The sequence below is a fragment of the Neomonachus schauinslandi genome, chromosome 11, assembly GCF_002201575.2.
Source record: "Neomonachus schauinslandi chromosome 11, ASM220157v2, whole genome shotgun sequence".
Classification (NCBI taxonomy): domain Eukaryota; kingdom Metazoa; phylum Chordata; class Mammalia; order Carnivora; family Phocidae; genus Neomonachus; species Neomonachus schauinslandi.
This window is the reverse complement of record NC_058413.1, coordinates 13,248,314-13,268,327: the sequence shown is the minus strand read 5'-3', so window position 1 is coordinate 13,268,327 and position 20,014 is coordinate 13,248,314. Positions and strand designations below refer to the sequence as shown.

General features: G+C 38.3%; 1 protein-coding gene across 1 annotated transcript; it reads right to left on the bottom strand.

The window, feature by feature from the left end:
* Window positions 1–4,308: 4,308 nt before the first annotated feature.
* Window positions 4,309–5,250, bottom strand: LOC110575808 (olfactory receptor 1009-like). Its single transcript, XM_021684839.1, is given in 1 exon segment — window positions 4,309–5,250. A coding segment is annotated over 1 exon segment (942 nt).
* Between the last annotated feature and the right edge of the window lie 14,764 nt (window positions 5,251–20,014).

Below are 20,014 nucleotides of genomic sequence, written 5' to 3'. Positions count from 1 at the left end.
GAATAGAATAGAATAGAATAGAATAGAATAGAATAGAATAGAATAGAATAGAATAGAATAGAATAGAATAGAATAGAAACAATAGAAGTAAAGCAGGAGTCACCAAACTTTTTCCATAAAAAGGTATATAAGATGTAAATATTTTAGGCTTTGCTGGCAGACTGTCTTTGTGACAACTACTCAACTCTGCTTTTGTAGTCACAAAGCAACTATAGCCAAGCCAAAACCAGTGGTTCTGACTTACACATTTTCACCCCACAGAGCTCATCTAGATTCATTTTTGATTCAATAGCCAGGGTGGGAATGCTACAGGCCTCTAATGCAGGAGGCTAGGATGTGACTTAACCATCTGCAATGCAAACAATGCCCACAACAAAGAGTCATCCAGTCCTTAAAATGTCAATAGGGCTCCCATTGAAAAACCAGTGTAACAAGATGGCTATATTCCAACAGAACTTTATGGACGCTGAAATTTGAATTCCAAATAATTTCCACGGTCATGAAATATTATTCTTCTATTGATTTAACCAACCATTTAAAATTGTAAAATCCATCCTTAGCTTGCAAGCTGTATACAAACAGGTGCCAGGCTGGATTTGGCCCCCAGACCACAGTTGGTCAGTCCCTGAAACTGAGTAATCAAAATGTACTGCAGGTAGTAAAACTAAGCATATTTTGTGGAACTCTTCTTTCAGTTAAACACTTATATGTTTCTACTGGTTATAGGGCATATTTGAAAGACACGATTCTTTGGGGATAAATTATTCTTTTCTAAGTGTGAACTTATGGTACCCCTCTGAATTGTGGTTGATTCAATATGTTCTCCTTAAATTAGAAATTCTGGGTTGAGACTCCACAGGAAACCACCTTTAGGTGAAAAAGTGAACTCAGTTTGGATAAACTCATTCAATACCCAACTGTGAGGGCTTACATGTGGTGTTGTTCCAGGAGTTGCCAAGCCTTAGGCAAACGGTCCCTGGATGGACTCCTTTGTCCTATGGGATTGCCCTACTGGAGTCAAAAAGCAAGCCACCTGCAGACTCAAAGCAGCCATGTTGTAGCCCTACATCATCCCTCAGAATCACACAACTCTTCACTACCTCCAGTCTTCACTAAAGTCTCGTCAGAAGTTGCAGCCTGGCCTCAACTATGCTGTGGGTGGCTTAGAATAAAGTGGGTCTGTTTGTAGGTTTGTGCTGAGGTTAATGTAGAGCATGAAGCCAGCCATAATACCTGCCTTGCTAAAATGTAAACACGGAGGCCGCTGAGGGCAAGGAAGGGTTTTGGAGAAGGGCATGGGCCTTTGGAATGCAAAGGCCTTTGTGACCACTCTGCGGTTGGAATGCAGCAGGGAGTTACCTTCCCCAAAGCTTTCTTAGCTCAAACTGCCACCCTGTGATCTAAGAGATGTATGCATTGTGCCTTAAGCTATGTTCAGTAGAACACCAGATTAGCATATCTTATCTTTCCTGTAAATCCTCTCGGTTTAAGTAAGACCCCTTGTCACACATCACGTGCTTGAGAAACAGTGATAAGGATATCCTGAAGGACCAATAAAAGCGGGAGCAAAGAAGAGCAAAGGGTCTTCATCTCTGAGCATTGACCCTCTTGCCTTCTCCTCTCTTTCTTGGCAAAGTTTGGAGTAATCTTTCATCCACCAGTACAGGGATTGCTGGCCATTCCCGGCAGGTTTGGGAGAAAACAGTGGGGTCTTAGATGAGTGGCTATCACTGAAAGCAGAAGAGGAGACTTGCATAATGGGAATCAGGACCTGTGGGTGGAGCAGAAGCAGCGTGAGGCAGCCTTGAAAGCAGAATGGAGGTGACTTTCCCAGCTGCCTCTGTGTTCCCTCCCAGTACTGCATCCTAAGATCCTGCCAAGGCACCAATACTGGGAGATCTTGACATACTTCCAGTAACACTCTGGTTCCAGACTTTTGCTGTTTTCATTGAATGGTTTTTATTGGGAAGCAACAAAACATATTTATAGCTTATGAAGTGATTCCACATCCATTCTTTAATTTAATCTTCATGATAATCTATGAGGAGGTAGATATTATCATTACTTCTGTATATCTCATTATGGACTTGACTGATACATCAAAAGAGTAGCGGACAAAAGAATATCTTAGATCTGCTATCCTACAAACTGTACAGATGCAAGAATGATGTTTGTTTACTTCACTGTTGTATGCAGCACCAGGCTTGGTGCCTGGCACATAGAAGAAGTTCAATAATTATTTGTTGAATAAATGAATGCATGACATTTTCCAATTCTAATTTTTTTTATTATATTATGTTGCTTCTCTACCAATGAATGGTCTTGGAGAAATCTTATTCTATCTAGGAAACTCACTGTAAAACAACATTCTGAATTTTAAATGAGTCTATCATAAATACATTTGATAGCAAGTCATATTTTGGGCTTTTACAAAGCATAAGTTAATAACATTTTTCCCTGAGCCAGTAATCTGGTTAGGATAAATTATATCTCTAAAGCCCCATAGCTATAAAGCATGCCATGATTTTGTGGAAACTCCCTGATCAATTTTCTATTTTCAGAGACTGTGCATTGTACAATAATCAATAGAAAATAACCCATAACACTTTGTATGTAGAAAGTACTCAAAAGTTTAGAACATTTATTTATTTATCTAAATAGTAGACAGGTCATGACTCTCAGTAAAAGCTTCTTAATCAACTTTGTTAAATTCATCTTAGGCAAATAGGTGGATGTAGGAGTTCCTTAAAATCTAAGGACATTTCTACAATGATTTAGCCATGATATTATAATGTCACCTAGGAATGCTGATGCATTTCTTCAGTGAAACTCTCTGCTTTTTGTGTCTTCACTATAAAATCAAGAGGTTAAGCTATATTGAGAAAGATAAGATAGAATCAGTTCACTTTGTTGGGTCTCTGAGAGGACATGGAGACCCTGGTGTGGGTGCCCACTCTCCATATGCAGCGATGGAGCTCAGACCCAAAGGCTGCCCATCACTCATCTTGCCATGGAGTCATAACCATGAAATTTAGTTGCATGTATGAACTCCCTTGTGATGCCACAAACCTACTGACCTTACTAGAAACAGGTAGGTCTAGACTGAGAGCCTACCTTCAACTAAGGCATTTCTCTGTATGTTCTTGGCTGGGTAATAAACTTTATTACCATGGTTTTAAAGGCACCATCATATGCACAATCAAGTCCCACCCTGCAGAAGTTTAGGTAATAATCCTCTCAACATCTTCCAGAAAATTGAATTCTGAAAAGATACAGGCTTAACACCTTCTGTCAGAAGCTCTTTCCATGTTAAATGCATTAGAGATGAGCACAAGTCTCTATTACTATTAAACGATCCCTGTGGACCATCCACCTGTCAGAGTTGAACACAGATCGATCTCCAGTCCCTGAGACATACATAGTTCTTAGTGTCAAGGTCACCCCCCCAAAAAACTAGTGTATACAGCCAAGGATTTCATTTCACTCATGAGGTTAAGCATAAAATCCCACATCTTTTTTTTTTAAATAGATTCTTATTGATTGGAGCTAGATGTGAGTGCAAAACCCAGAGCACTGTATTTTTTTAGATTTATTTATTTATTTATTTTAGAGAGAGAGAATGTAGGGTGGAGAGGCAGAGGGAGAGGGAGAGAGAGTCTTTAGCAGACTCAGTGCTCAGCGAAGAGCCCAAGGCAGGGCTCGATCTGAGCACCCTGAGATCAGGACCTAAGCCAAAACCAAGAATCAGACACTTAACTAACTGTGCTACCCAGGCGCCCGCAGAGCACTGCATATTAAATTCCGATGTCAAGGAGTCAGCAGGGAAAGAAAATATATTAGCAGAATGACAAAAAAATTAATAACAGAAATTCAATAATAAAGCTTTTTAAATTTTTTTAAAGATTTTCTTTATTTATTTGACAGAGAGAGAGAGAGCACAAGCAAAGAGAGCAGCTCGATCCCAGAACCCTGAGATCACGACCTGAGCCAAAGGCAGACGCTTAACCAACTGAGCCACCCAGGTGCCCCAATAAAGCCTTTTTAAAAAATAATTGGACTGTGAGTTGTCTGAGAGAAGCAAAATTAAATGGACTGTAGATGTGAGCTATAATATTGGTATATTACAGATAAAAGATCACATACAAGGCTGAATGAATACACATTGATTGACTAAATGAGTGGAGAGATGAATGGATTAAGGGGTGCGAACCAGCCCCCAACACTTGCAAATGGCCTGGAATCTTAGGAATCCACACAGTTAGTCTGTCTTTTTAGATTTCTCCCCCAATTTCCTTTCTACATAAGAATTTAGGCCCTACAAAACTTCTTCCTAGGAACAGTCCTGTGGATGGCATCTTTGACCTCCTTGTTCCTCAAGCTGTAGATAAGCGGGTTCAACATGGGGATCACTGCTGTGTAAAACACCGACACCACTTTATTGAGATCCAGCGAGAAACTTGCACTAGGCCGTACATAAATAGAGAAAAGAGTACCATATAGGATGGAGACAGCTGTCAGGTGAGAAGAACAGGTAGAAAAGGCTTTGCGCCTCCCCTCGGCAGAGTGGATCTTCATGACGGCAATGAGGATGTAAATGTAGGAGACCACAATAGTCAGACCACTGAAGACTCCCACAGCTCCAGCCACGACAAAAACTACCAACTTAGTAAGCCAGCTGTCAGCACATACAAGGGAAAGCAGGGGGTACATATCACAGAAGAAATGATTAATGACATTGGGGCCACAAAAAGGAAGACGAAATGCATTCGTTGTATGGGTCATGGTGTTCATGAACCCGATGACGTAGGGACCAACCACCAGCTGGATATAGAGTCTCTGGGACATGGTAACGGAATACAGTAATGGGTTGCAGATGGCCACATAGCGGTCATAGGCCATGGATGCCAGGAGAAAACACTCTGCTGCCACAAAGAACCCAAAAAATCACTGTTGCAAAGCACAGCCCAAGAAAGAGATGACCTTCTTCTTTACAAAGAAGTCAGTGAGCATCTTGGGGCTCACAACAGAGGAGAAGCAGATGTCCACAAAAGACAAATGGCTTAGGAAAAAGTACATGGGTGTGTGAAGGCGGGAATCAACCCGAATCAGAATAATCATACCCAAGTTTCCAGTTAGATTGATGAGGTAGAAACTCAGGAAGAGCAGGAAGAGGAAGACCTGCAGTTGGGGGTTGTAATTCAAACCTGTGAAAATGAATTCGGTGACCCTCGTGTAGTTTTCAATGGCCATTGACTGTTCTGGTTTCCACTAGAAGAACAGAGGAGTCACACATATTTGGTTAACATATCTTCAAAAATGGGACACAGAAAAAAATATACCAGTAACTGAGAGAGCATCAGGAGTGATATGACTTTGTTGCATGTTGTGGCCAAGAAAACAAAAGTGAGATAGGGACCAGTGCAAAAGATCAGATCCGAAGCTATCATATTTTAAGACTCCACAGAAATCCATAAATACGGAAAGGCGAAAACAAAAATCTGTAAAAGAGAAGCAGCCTCCTTAAGGTCCCATGGCTAACTGATCGCAGAGATGGTTCCAGAACAGATGTCTAATAACGCTCACTTCAGAACTCTGCTTAAGTTCACCAGGTGAACACACATGCAGGAGGGTGGAAGTGAGGCAAGCTGCAAAAGAAATGAGCAGCCACTCATTTTTAGGATCTACGCTGTGCACTTTGCGATTATAACCAACTGCATGGTCTCCAACTCTGGAGCCCACCTGCTCTGACCCTGGGAAGGTCTTCTTTGTGAAACAGAAATGATGATAGTAACACCTACCTTGTAAATTGTTGTGAGGGTTCAACGAGATAATGCATGCAAAGCATTTAGCAGAGTCTCATTGAGCACCTTGAAAGTGCACAATAATTGCTAGTATTTTGTCTTACATGCTTCATTGAATAAGCCTGCAAGGTAAATATCATTATTTTCTTCTACATAGGAGGAAAACTGAAGCTCAATCCACATACATGATGCTGGTGAATGGCAGAGATGTGATTTGTACATGCGTGAGCCCAGACTGTGCTCTTTGTCACACTGCAGAAATTGTGTGTTCACAATTCTGTTCCTCGCAAAGAGATGCAAAGTCCCCTCCACTATGAGTACAGGATGATGCATGTTTGGCTGCCTAATGGCCTCATGTTGAGGTTACAGCCAACAGCCACTAGTGAGAAGTGCATAGGATAATAGACTGGTGCCCCTGAGTATCACCTTTATGGAAACAACAGGGAAGAAATCTGGAAAAGAGCCTAAATTATCCCACCTGTACACTCTCCATCTCTCCCTTGTCACCCCCTCAGGGTGCCCTTGGTTAGGTCTGCTGATCTCTTTGAACCTGAGTTGCTTCGTGTGTTCAAGGTAACTAAAACTCTGTTTCTTACTCTCTCAGAGGAAGATGTATAAGTGCTCTGAACACTACTACTTATTTTTTAAAGATTTATTTACCTATTTAAGAGAGAGAGAGCAGGGGGAGGGGCAGAGGGAGAGAGAGAATCTCAAGCAGACTCCCCACTGAGTGCAGAACCTGATGTAGGGCTTGATCACACAACCCTGAGACCATGCTGAGCTGAAATCAAGAGTCAGACACTTAACCAACTGAGCCACCCAGGCACCCCTATATTTTACTTTTTAAAAGTTTTATTAGCCCAGGACTATTGGAGTGCAACATCATACTTAATGCTAGATGCTTTTCCTCCAGTTTTCTAATCTGAAATGTATTATTCTACTTTAGCAAGGTCTCTTCTGCTGCCAATAATGCAGCTTACATTACATTACAGATCCTTTGCTTCAGGCCATTAAAGAGGAAGATCAGATGGCCAGGCAGATGGTCCACCCAACACACTCAGCTCTTACTTAGGCCTCTTCAAGAGTCTAGGAACTCTTCCAGGGTCCATCAAACACTACCTCTCAGTCTTCCACTTAGCAATTGCCCAAAGCGCCTAAACAATGTCTTGTCAACCTTGGTTTCTAAACCTACCCAAGCCTTCCATGCACATTTTAATTTCTCAGCTTCTCTGCTGCATTTGGTGCTTAGAGGAGAACGCAGTGCTCCATAAAGATCAAACCACACAGAGTGGAGGAACACAACCAGCTCTTGTGTTCAGAGCACTAACATAATATCAACACAACTTATGATAATCTTCCCTTAGCAAGGAAATCACCCAGGTGGTGTAGACAGGGATGTGAGTTGAATTCAGTGCAATATTTTTCCCTTCTTCTACTGCTAAAGCATCTGTCCCATTTTATACTTACACGAGTATATTTTGATCCAGTTGCAAAACCTAAACTTATCTCTACATAAATTATCTCTTCTTAGAATTTGCTCAATCCTCCAACAAAGAGGAGGATTGTGCCAGTCCTGGCCATGAGCCAAATATATAATTTATTTTAATTCAATTTAAAATAATTTGTGTTCTCTTGAACTTGTCGAAAATCAGGTAGAAAGAACAGAAAATAATTTAGAAGTTCTCAACTTACATTCTAATAGGCCCTCTCTTCTTTAAAGATGGCATGAAGAACTAAATTAAGAATGAGCCCAGTTTGCTAGCTTTCATCCCTCCCCTTAATATGGTTGCCTTCTCATGCACAATAGGTCAGAATTTTCAGTAGTCATTTGGTTTTACTATTTCTTTTCTTCCAAGAAGAAAATGTGGAATACTCACTGTAAAATAGATTCAGAGTCTTCATCAATTAGATAAAAGTTCCCTGAACTAGTTGCATCATCTTCTCTGTGGTTGCTATGGAAGATCCTCTGTCCCCAGTGTGTACCATATCTTGGTAATGAACCACTAAGGGAAAGTGCAATCAAAGTTTTGCCTCATATCCTAAGTAAGTCTGATGAGAGCTGTTTTCTTATCATTTTATATTTGTTTTTAACTGGATATAGTCTCTCCATTCTATTTCCAGGCTAAGCCAGGAACCTCTAAGGAACCCTGGGAAATTGAAGTAGTGTGGAGAGGGTGGGCCACGGGAGGACCTTAGCTCTCCCTGCCTCTCTCTCTATTACCTTCATATCTTGGGAGCAAAGGCAAAGAATGTGGAAAATGAACTATTCTCAAAGATAACATTTACCATATGTAGCCAAATAAATCAATCTTCCTGGGACTTTGCCCAAAACATACAAAGAGTTTAACCATTGTAAACAAGGGCTGGAAGAGAATTTCTGAGGATATACTAATGATCATTAAGCTTTATAGCAAGACATTATATTTGGCCTGTTAGCATATGGCAAGGGAAATACATTTCTTATTGCAAAGAGTAATAAAAGCCAATAAAACAAAACGCTTTAGGGTTCTGTTTCATCTGCAACACAAATAGCATCAGCCTGACGAAACAGTCAATACAGGTTCCAGCCTGAGTAAGGGAAAGTGTAAGCCCTTCAGCAGCAACACAACTTCCCTACTCTAGGAGGTTTTGTCTGTTGAGTTTTTGATTTCTTAGCATGCTGCTATATTCTTTAAAGCAAATTTTTCCATGAGACCTTAGTTTTTGATAATAACTTTCTGCTGACTCTACACATGAAAGATAATGCTGTTTCTCCCCTGAAAACTGTTTTGATATTGCCCTTTTCTTTCTTTCTTTTTAGTTTCAAGTTTTTATTTAAATTCCAGTTAGTTAACAGTCAGCGTAATATTGATTTCTGGCATAGAATTTAGTGATTCAACACCTACATACAACACCCAGTGCTCATCCAACTGCCCATCACTCATTCACATCTCCTTCATCAACCCTCAGTGTGTTCTCTGTCATTGAGAGTCTGTTTTATGGTTTGCCTCTCTCCCTTCTTTTTCTCTATGTTCATCTGTTTTGTTTCTCAAATTCCACATATGAGTGAAATCATATGGTATTTGTCTTTCTCTGATTGACTTATTTCACATAGCATGATACTCTCTAGCTCCATCCAAGTTCTTGCAAATGGCAAGATTCCATTCTTTTTGATGGCTGAATAATATTCCACCTTCTTGATCCTTCATCAATCAATGGATATTTGGGCTCTTTCCATAATTTGGCTATTGTTGATAATGAGTTGTCTGGATAATAATCCATTTTATTATATGACAGTGTGGGTTCATATGTTCAATATTGCTAAAGGTTTTTATATGTGTGTTTTCTTAGGTAAAGTGTCTACAACAAGCATTTGTCATTAGGTTTTGGGGAGTGACTTTGGTCCTGTTTACTGTCCTCCTGATGGTTGGTTAAAGTTCTTTTCTTTGAAGAACTGGTTAATGCTTGTTCTGTAAGCATATTTATATTTTTGTTTGGGGGACAAATTTTTAAGCAGAAATTAACATTTTAATTCTTCCTATGTTGCTTATCACATAGTTATTTTTAATTCCTTTATGTAAATCTGTTTTGAATCTTGAAAATAGATATTTCTAAGATTTCTTTTAAAATTTACTTCCTGAATGGGGCACCTGAGTGACTCAGTTAGTTAAGCATCTGACTCTTGATTTCAGCTCAGGTCATGATCTCAGGGTTGTAAGATCAAGCCCGGGCTGCATGTTGCTTATGGAGCATGCTTAAGATTCCCTTCCTCTCCCTCTGCCCCTACCCTCTTCTCTCTCCCCTCTCTAAAAAAAAATAAAAATAGAAAAAAATCATAATAAACATAAAAAATGTTTAAAATTTACTTCCTGAAATAAGTCAAAGAATGACAAATACTGTGCGATCTCATTTATATGTGGAATCTAGAAAACAAAACAAAACAAAAACTCATAGATACAGAGAAGTGATTGGTGGTTTGGTAAATTGCCAGAGGCAGGGTTTGGAAAGGTGAGTGAAACGAGTTATAAGATAAGTAAATCTTGGGGATGTACTGTACAGCATGGCAACTATCGTCAGTAATACTGTATGTATATTTGAAACTTGCTAAGAGAGGAGTTCTTAAAAGTTCTCATTACAAAAACAAATTGTAACTCTGGTGATAGATGTTAACAAAACTTGTGATAACCATTCTTCAATACACACATATAGCAAATTATTATGTTGTACACCTAAAATTAGTACAATGTTATATGTCAATTAAATTACTTCTGAGGTCATAAAAACCTAAATTTCAGATAGCTTATTTTTAGCTCTATTGATATAATCACTGTTGATTAAAGTTGAAATTTCAAATTCACAAGGCAAACCCATTTGTCAAAGAAAAGGCAAATAATTAAGTTTATTTTTAATGCATACTTGTGTGCCCTTAAAAGTTATTTTCTTCTTAACCTAAATGACTAATATTAGGCAAGAAAAAATGAGCAAAGGAAAGAAAGGTATAAATAAACTATATTAAACTTTACCACAGATCATTCACCCTATGCTGCAAAAGTTTTGCACATTTTTGGTTGACAATAGGATAAATTAATTTAAAAAATATTTTATGCATTTTTGTTATAATAATATCAGATCTATCTTGAAAAATGTTTCAAACTGATGCAATTTTTAGCTGAAACATAAGCCTTCCTTCTGACATCTGCAGTCTAAAGCAATCTCTCCCTCTAAATTTCAAAATCTGTAATGACCTCGCATATGGAATTTATTGGTACTACTTTTTCTTATGGTGGTTTTGTGTCACGTTTACTATATGACCATAAAGGAGAGAGACCACAATGCAGTCAATGCCACAGACATTGGCATGTCCAGGGTGCACTGTTACGGCTGGACCAGCTGTTAAGTAGCAAAATACATTCATAGTCTTGGGGCAAATAGCTGCCTCTCTCAGCCCTTTGCATGCCCACCACCTTGAGCCCCCACCCTCTACTCTAAATCCAGACTTCCCTGCAATCTAGCCACTGGAAAGATAATGGGAGGATGGCTCATGGCTGCAGGACCCTGTTTCAACCAGGATTCTTTCTGATGGATCCATACCCTTGTCCCACCTGCTACATTTTGAATACCATCCCTGACAGATGTCCACTCTTTGCAAGATTCTGTAACATGGGGTGAAGGATGCAGAGGGGACCAAAAATGGATCATCGAAGTAATTCAGTTTCCTTTCTTATGTCCTTATAAAGGGAAGTACATTAATGACCAAAAAACTAAAAGAAGCAACTTGATTATTTTTGGTAAGTATCATTGGATAAGGAATGTCAGGGAACAGAAATCATGAATTGAACTGTTACTCCAGTTGACAATTCATATAGAAATTTTCCATTGAGAAATTATCAGCATAAGGATTTTTTCAAGTTTACATTTGAATTTAAAAAAAATATTTCTGGGGTGCCTGGGTGGCTGAGTTGGTTAAGCGACTGCCTTCGGCTCAGGTCATGATCCTGGAGTCCCGGGATCGAGTCCCGCATCGGGCTCCCTGCTCAGCGGGGAGTCTGCTTCTCCCTCTGACCCTCTTCCCTCTCGTGCTCTCTGTCTCTCATTCTCTCTCTCAAATAAATAAATAAAATCTTTAAAAAAAATATTTCTGCATTTATGTAAAACATCTCACTACTAAATATATCAAGAAAAATTCCAAAAATGAAGTAGGGCATCAAATACCAGACATACTGAATAATAGACCCTCTGTGTAAGTAAGTGTTAGACGAAGTGACAAAGAATGGATGACTGAATGTAAGTGCCATCATTAAGCTGTAGATTTTCCTAATAAAGTCAAAGTGGCTGTTCAATAAAGGGAGAGCTTGAGAACCAGGCCGACTTAATTTGGCATTTCGGTCTGCCATGCCTTTCTGTGTAGCTTCAGGCAAGTCACTCTGCTTCTGTGACCCTCACTTTTCATGATCTCTGGAATGAGAATGATTTCCACCTTACAGAGTTGCCTTAAAATAAAATTACCTGTACAAAGCCTAAAACATTACCTTTTACTTAAGAATTTTACATCACCGGGTGCCTGGGTGGCTCAGTCGTTAAGCGTCTGCCTTCGGCTCAGGTCATGATCCCAGGGTCCTGGGATCGAGTCCCACATCGGGCTCCCTGCTCTGCAAGAAGCCTGCTTCTCCCTCTCCCACTCCCCCTGCTTGTGTTCCTGCTCTCGCTATCTCTCTCTGTCAAATAAATAAATAAAATCTTAAAAAAAAAAAAAAAAGAATTTTACATCACCTGTTCTTTTTTGTTTTAATTCTTTTTTGGTTTTTTTTTTTTTTTGAGAGAGAGAGAGAGAAAGTGCAGGGTGGGGGGGGTGGAAGGACAGAGGGAGAGAGAGAGAGAGAATCCTAAGCAGGCTCCACGCCCAGCATGAAGACCCACAGGGGGCTCGATCCCACAACCCTGAGGTCATGACCTGAGCTGAAATCAAGAGTCGGACGCTATCACCTGTTCTTAAAGAGGGTTTCAATAGCTCAGCTGACAATAGCATTTTACAGTCACAACTATTATTATTATGTAAGCATTATCCCATGAAGAGGAAGGGGATCATTCTTGAAAATATTTTTAAATTCCTGAATAATTAGATTAAAATACAAATATGAAAAACCATAAAACCTCAAAAATACATGTTTGCCAAGTATTCTAGTCTATGCTCAATACTTAAGGATGGAAGTCATAATAAAAATGAAAAAAAAAAACCCACACATTTTTATTTATTTGCAAAGGACCAGGAAAAGTATTTTGCAGCTAATGTTACAAAGCCTTTTTATTTATTGTTATGATGATGTAAGGAGTTGTAAGAATGTTCGATGACAGAGTACAATCTCTGAGCTATGTGTTCTAGAACAGATGTGCCATAACTTTTTTACGCTTCATAGGATGTCTTTCCCCCTTAATACCTTACTCTCAAAATTTGAAAGATAAAACGTGAGACTAGATCAGAGATGTTAAATTTTTATGTGCAATGAACATTAAAGAATTTGATGAGAGGCAGAAAAAAAAGAAAAGAAAAAAAGAGAATGTGATGAGGGATCCAGTTTAAGGTACTGTAGTCCCCCTTTATCAACCGGGGATGCATTCCAAGACCCCCAGTGGATGCCTGAAACTGTGGGTAGTACTGAACCCTCTATAAACCCTGTTTTTTCCCATCCATACATACCTAGAATAGAGCTTAATTTATAAATTAGGAACAGTAAGATTAACATTATTTAATGACAATAAATAATAATAAAATAAAACAAATCAATATACTGTAAAAAAAAGTTATGTGAATGTGGTCTCTCTCTCAAAGTATCTTATTGTACTGTCCTCATCCTTTTTCTTGAGATGATGTGAGATAATAAAATGTCTATATGATGAGATGAAATGAGGTGAATGACAGGCATTGCAACATACCGTTAGGTTATTATTGACCTGACAATACATCAGAAGGAGGATCATCTACTTCCAGACTGCAACTGACTCCAAGCAACTAAAACCCCAGAAAGCAAAACCAAGGATAATGTTCATAGGCCCAAACACACAAAATATATCTGTGATTTCACGGCTCTTCAAAATTAATTTTTAGACTTTTGAAAGCTTTTTCCAAGCCTATCATAATTTCAATTATTAAAGGAAACGATAGTGGACAAAATTATGGTGATTTATAAGCTGATGCTGCCATCTAGTGGCTAAGTTTAGCTACACCTTAAGGAGGAATTCAGACAATGCTATTTCACTAACCTGCTTTCCTTTTATTTGAACATATCCTATATTCACTGAGACCATGTTAATAGGTGACTTTTAAAAATGAGGAGGATAATAAAAGATATTTCATGACTGATGTGAAATTGTACCTGTCATAGTACTGAAAGCACATACTGTAAAACAAACCTTGACCCTCTTATTCTAAAATAAAACTAAATATGTAAAATTAGGCTTTTAAGAATTGAGGATATAAGGCCATTTTGAGGGAATCTTTATTAACATGAAATGGGAGAAAGACTAATATCAGCCTTAGAAGTTAATGATGCTTCATCACATTCCTTTCAAAATTCTGTCGAATCACTTCTGTGTCCGATATTGTGCTAGACTCTGGTGATCAAGAAGGAGTATTTCCACAGGACACGTGACAAGGAAGCATTTCTCTTTGTCTAGGCTACTAAAATTTTATAAAATTTGATCAGGAGCAGATGGTGTCTTATGCCTTCCTAACATCCATAAAGATGATCATATAAAATTTTTATTAGACAAGCAATAATAATAATATTAGAAATAGCAGTCACAATCTTCTGAGAACTTATCTGTAATATCTTTCTTGATTTTATAATAATAAAGTGCCCTACATAATGTTATCTCCATTTCATAGATGGGTATAGTAAGAAATTTTTTGTTTAAATTTTCTGTATTATTGGATACAGCTTCTTATTTTGAATTCTGCACTATGCAGAGTCACTTGTGAAACGTGAATATAACTAGACCATTCCCATCTAAATTCTCTCTCTCTTCTCTCCCTCTTTCTTCCTCTCCCTCAATATATCATTCACACACACGAATCTAAGCATATTTAAAAATAGGGTTTTTTTTTCCCTTGATTGTCTTTCACCTTGGTAGGGGATAAGAATGTGTGAAAACAGCATCTTTTTCTCTCTCAACATTTTCCTTAAACCTCTCTCTCTTTTTCCTCAAAGTTCCATTTCGAATGTGTCCATCTGGAATAGACCAGATGTCCCTTTTCCCTTCTTTGGCAGGAGAATCACTCTTTCAGTGTAAGTAACATGTCCATCCCACACTTGGTAGGGGCTGTAAATCCTGAGACTCTGCCTTTCCAAAACCTCAGAGGTAAGCACTTACACCAGGAGAGGATCTCAGGCAGAGAATCACAACAGCCTGGACACAGCTGCCAGATCTGGGGTGGGGAAGCTGGGGAGGGTGGGGAGCATGGGGGGCGGGGCGAGAGAGGGCAGGTACCAGCCCAAACACATAGTAGAGGCATACCTTCAAGATATTCAAGATATTCAAGATATCGGTTCCAGAGCACTGCAATAAAAGGAATATTACATTAAGCAAGTCAAATGAATTTTTTTGGTTTTCCAGTGCATATAAAAGTTATAGTTACATTATACTGTAGTTTATTATGTACAATAGCATTATGTCTAAAAGAACAATGTACATGCCTTAATTAAAAATATGTTATTGCTAAAAAATGCTAACCATCATCTGAGCTTTCGGTAAGTTGTGATTTTTTGCTGGTGGAGGGTCTTGCCTCCATGTTGAGGGCTGCTGACTGATCAGAGTGGCTGCTGAACATTGGGTGGCTGTGGCAATTTCTTAAAGTTAGACAACAGTGAATTTGGCCACATCCATTGACTCTTCACTTGACCACTTAGAGGTCATTGCAGGCTTACTAACTGGTCTAATTTCAGTATGATGTCTCAGAAAATAGGGAGGCTTAAAGAGAGGGAGAGAGACAGGGACACCAGCCAGTTCAAAACACCCCCATCTACGACAAGTTTCACCATCTTATACGGAGGTGGTTCGTGGTGCCCCAAACAATTACAGTAGTAACATCAAGATAGCTAATCACAGATCATTATAGCAAATATAATGATAGTGAAAAAGCTTAAAATATTGCAAGAGTGACCAAAATGTGAGAGGGAGACTCAAAGTGAGCAAATGCTGTTGGAAAAATATTGCCGATAGACTTGCTCACTTCAGGGTTGCCCCAAACCTTCAATTCGTAAAAAGCAAGTATCCGCGAAGCATAGGAAAGTGAAGTGCGATAGAACAAGGTATATGGGCATTTGTTTCTCTTGAAGGGTGTCAAATGGGGAGAGAGAAAATGAACAGAAACCTCTTCTCAACTACACGCTTTTTTAATTATCTTCTCCTAATTTTATTCTCCTTTAATTCACTAAAGCGTAAAAGTCAAGCCAATAGTCAACCAAGGTGTGGTGTGGGTGTTCTGCTCCTACCCTCTGCCTTCAAAAGAGGGATTTACATCAGTTTGAATTAGGATTGGTTATATAAGATAGGAAACTCAAAATAACAGTAACTTTAAAAAATTATTTAAAGAAATTTATTTTCTCTATCATAAAACAAATCTGGAGGTAGTCAATATAGGGCTGATAATGGCTGATATGCAGTATCAAGAACCTAAATGCTTCCTCATGGTGCCAGATGAGTGCTCAAGGTCCAGCCATTAAAACTGCATTCCAGGTAATAGGAAGGATACAGGTGAGAGGAAAGGCACTTCCTGAAATTCTAAGGAGACTTCATAGAAGCACCTTACAAAGTTTCCACTCATCTGTCTGGGACTTGGTCACAGGTCAACACTCACCTACAAAGGAGATTGAAAACTGCAGTCTTTTATTGTGGTTTTAATGTGCCTAGCTAAAAATGGGACATCTATTAAAGAAGGGGAGAATGAAAGATGAGATGCTTCTTTGATAGTTTTTGCTACAGAGACAAATGGAACCTATTGGTTTCTTTTCTTAGCTATTCTTTTTCCTAGATGATCTTATTAAGGTGATGGTATTATCATAATAGCTAAAAGCATAAGTTTTCCTGTCTGGGATCTGAGTCAAAACCCCATCCCCACTACTTATTAGCTGCATGGTGCATCCTGGCATCTACTCCATCCCATTATGCTATTTTTTGTAGTACTAGTACTGATGCCCAGCTGATTTACCTTTACTTACAAGCCTCTCTCCCTCAAATATATGCTCCATGGAGGGTCTTTGCCTGTCTTATTCACTGCTGTATCCTCAGAACTTGATAATGCCTACAAATTAGGAATCATCACTCATCGTCATTGTTAATTTTATGAATTCTTTTGGCAATTAAAAATCCTCTTGAGAAGAATATTTAATAGAAAATAGTTTATTTAAAATATTTGATTTGTGATTTAGTTTAAAACTGGCTAGAATAATATTTAATATGAAATTTTGTAAAATTACACACACACACAGAGAAAATTACTGGAAGAATATAAGCCAAAGATTTAACATAGATTATCTGTATAGGCAAAATCATATTACAAAAACATGTGTTTGTTAAGATTTCATTATCTTTAAAATAGACTGTGTACATTTATATGTATCTGAAAGCTATATATGTATATATATATATATATACTATACAAACGTGCAGAAATGGTAAAATGCCTGAAATAAGTGTATTAAAATAGGCACAGTTTTTATATGCAACTAATGGAATTACATGATTTTATCTTCTTTTGTTTCACTTTCCAAATACTCTACAATAATTAAAGCCCCCCCCAAAATGTGTTTTTATTATTTTTCCTAGGCAATAACAACAAAAAAATTTTAAGTTTAAGTACATATTTTATATTCTTATTAGTTCAAAGACTTTTTGATTCAATTTATACATTAAATTATATGATAACCTAAGTAAATTGAAATATCTCAATTAAAAATTATTTTTGCTTCATCATTGAAAAGAAGAGGTACAAACCATGGAAAAAATGGTTTGTGGAATCTCTTGGAGGGCACAAAGCCTAGGTTACAGAAGAGTGTGCTCTCCATCAGCATCGTAAGATTTGACTTCAGCCCCATTATATTTGGCCTTGGAATTGTTCGAGTGAAATTCAAGGAGATTGCAGTTCCTGAGCCACCACCCTGAGTTCAGATAATGGTTCACATCCATCTAAATGAGTTCTAATGGTTCATTCTTTAGATGAGCTACCCATAAGATATCAAGAGCCTTGGCAAAAGTACAGTGTCTACACAGATGATCCCAGTGAATTTCAGGGACTTTTTAAGCACCTGAAGAACACCTGATATCACCCTCCGTCTGAAGGTCGGGTTCTTTACCAAGAGATATTTTAGATGCACCGAGGCTTATAATCAATTCTGCATCCCTTTTCTTAACTGGAAACTTTTTCTTAAATCATTTATAAAACTTTCATTATTTAAATGAGACATAAAGTGTGGTGTAGCCTGTCCGGTGGTGTCTCCCAACATCATGAGATGAACAAAGTCTAAAGACCCCATGACCCAAATTATTTGTCCACCACCACAGCTCCCCAAGGCTGCAAGAGTCAAGTATTATGGGAGGGGCCTGCCTGGTTGTGATTTGGATCAATTCGTGCTGAGACACAGAGTGGCCACTGAATGACTGTGAATGAATTCCCTGCCCTTACCCTTACGTAGCTTTCCTTCTCCCAGATGGCTTCAGACGTGTTACGTGTCCAATCACTCACACCAGAGGGCACATGGGGCTCACAAAACACCCTCTGGACCCCAGGCTGAACCAAAGCTACCTGGATCCCAATAACTCAGGTGAAAAAGGTTTGGGGTGCATAACTTTCCTAGTCCAAAATCATAGAGAAAACAGATCAGATTCGTATTTGTACCCTGTAGCATTAAACTTAGAAATTAGAGAATCTACTGCTGAAAACTCAATGGGAGGGGAAAAAACAACAACAACAACAACAAAACACACAAAAAACAAGAGAATGCGCAAGAAACTTCCTTCAGTGCAAGATCTGTGCTATAAAGGCACAGCCTAAAACACTGATAATTTTCCTTTCAGCGAGAGAAAAGGAAGTCACTTATTTCACCACTAGCTGCAAACACAGACATCTGAGTGTTGATCCCAGCCTTCATCTAATTAATCATTTCAAAAATAAATAAATGATGTAAATTAAATGGAAGACATTTCTGAGCTAAAATCTGAATCCTTTGCAGAGCATCCCATCGGCACTCATTCTGCCTCTCTAGTTTCCTAGCCCATGGCTCATTCCTGCTGTCTGAGACAGTTGCTTCATTGAAACCATGATCTTGCCTACCTTATATACCACTTCATTGTCTTGGTATTCAGTTCCCTCCACAACCTGCTCACTCCCTCTGAACTCAAACCACTCTATGCCAGTCCTTGCAAAGTGCTATGCTTAAAATAACTGCAATATTCAAAGCAGGTTCATGATCCCAAGAAGGAATCGCTGGGACATCCTCATTCCATCAATACTGCCAAAGAAAGGATTTGTTTATCCAGGAACTCCATCATGAAATTGATTAGGGCACAGACTTGAGATACATTTATACTTTAGTTCTCCCTGTATCGTTCCTGAGGCATGTTTCACTCTGCTTCCCCCACCCCATATCTTTCTATAATCTAGAGATAAATTTTCTATTTTTAGATCACACTCAGCGATCAGGACTCAAATGCCTGCAGACTCAAGCTTGCACCAAAACAACACTTTTCAAAAATCATTTTCTCTTTTCTGATGTAATTATAATGCCTCTTGAATTGTTCAACTGTTATAGGAGGGACAGAAAGGTGTTAAAATATATTTTAAACTTCATTCTATTGTATTTCTTTTTTTTTCTAATCTGTAACAACAAAAATGACTAACATGAAAATAGGATATACATTTTCTGCATTTTAGTTTACCTCTGACTTCTCAACCTATTGTACAACCTATTGCCTCTGATTTTTTAGAATTTTCTTGTTCTCTCATTCACCCATTAGCATTTTATTTCTAATTTCTATAATAAGCAATGCTGATTTATTTTTATCTGAAAGAAATAAGAAAAACTAAATATCAAATATTAAAGTGATAGTTGGAATAACTTCAGAGTTAAATATGTAGAGGCATTATCTCGTCGCTTGTCACTTGGTGGAAGAATAAGAATATAAGTTTTGTATCGTCGTATTGTTCACATTTTGCTTGTCTATATTTGCTTTTTTCTGCAGTGATTGTGACATGGTATTCTAGAAGCAAGAATAAAGAAAATACGCATCAAAGATATTTAAAGGAATATGATATGAGGAGTTCCTTTAGTTAAAAAAAAATCATTTGTAGCTAAGTGAGCTGCTCTGTTTGCTATTTTCGATTCTGTATTTAGGAATGGGGGTCATATATGTCATTCCAGTGAATCTCACCTGGTCAGCACACATATATTGGTCCAATTAGTGCCATAGTATTAGTAGCTAGATGATCCAACACTTATTAGATTTTTATCCTATGCCCAATGATGAAATTATCTGAGGAAGCAGAACTGCTCTGACTCTGGGTGACGGGGGATTTTTATCATCCACACGCACATGATTGAAATGGAGCTTTAAAAAAATAGTTGGCAAGGATGCCATACTCCAAATTCTGCACATTGCTTAGCATCTTCGGACGACGACCAGGTAGACTAACCATGTCTAGAAGCTTTTCGTTTTATCTATTTTGTATTCCAGACCAGAAT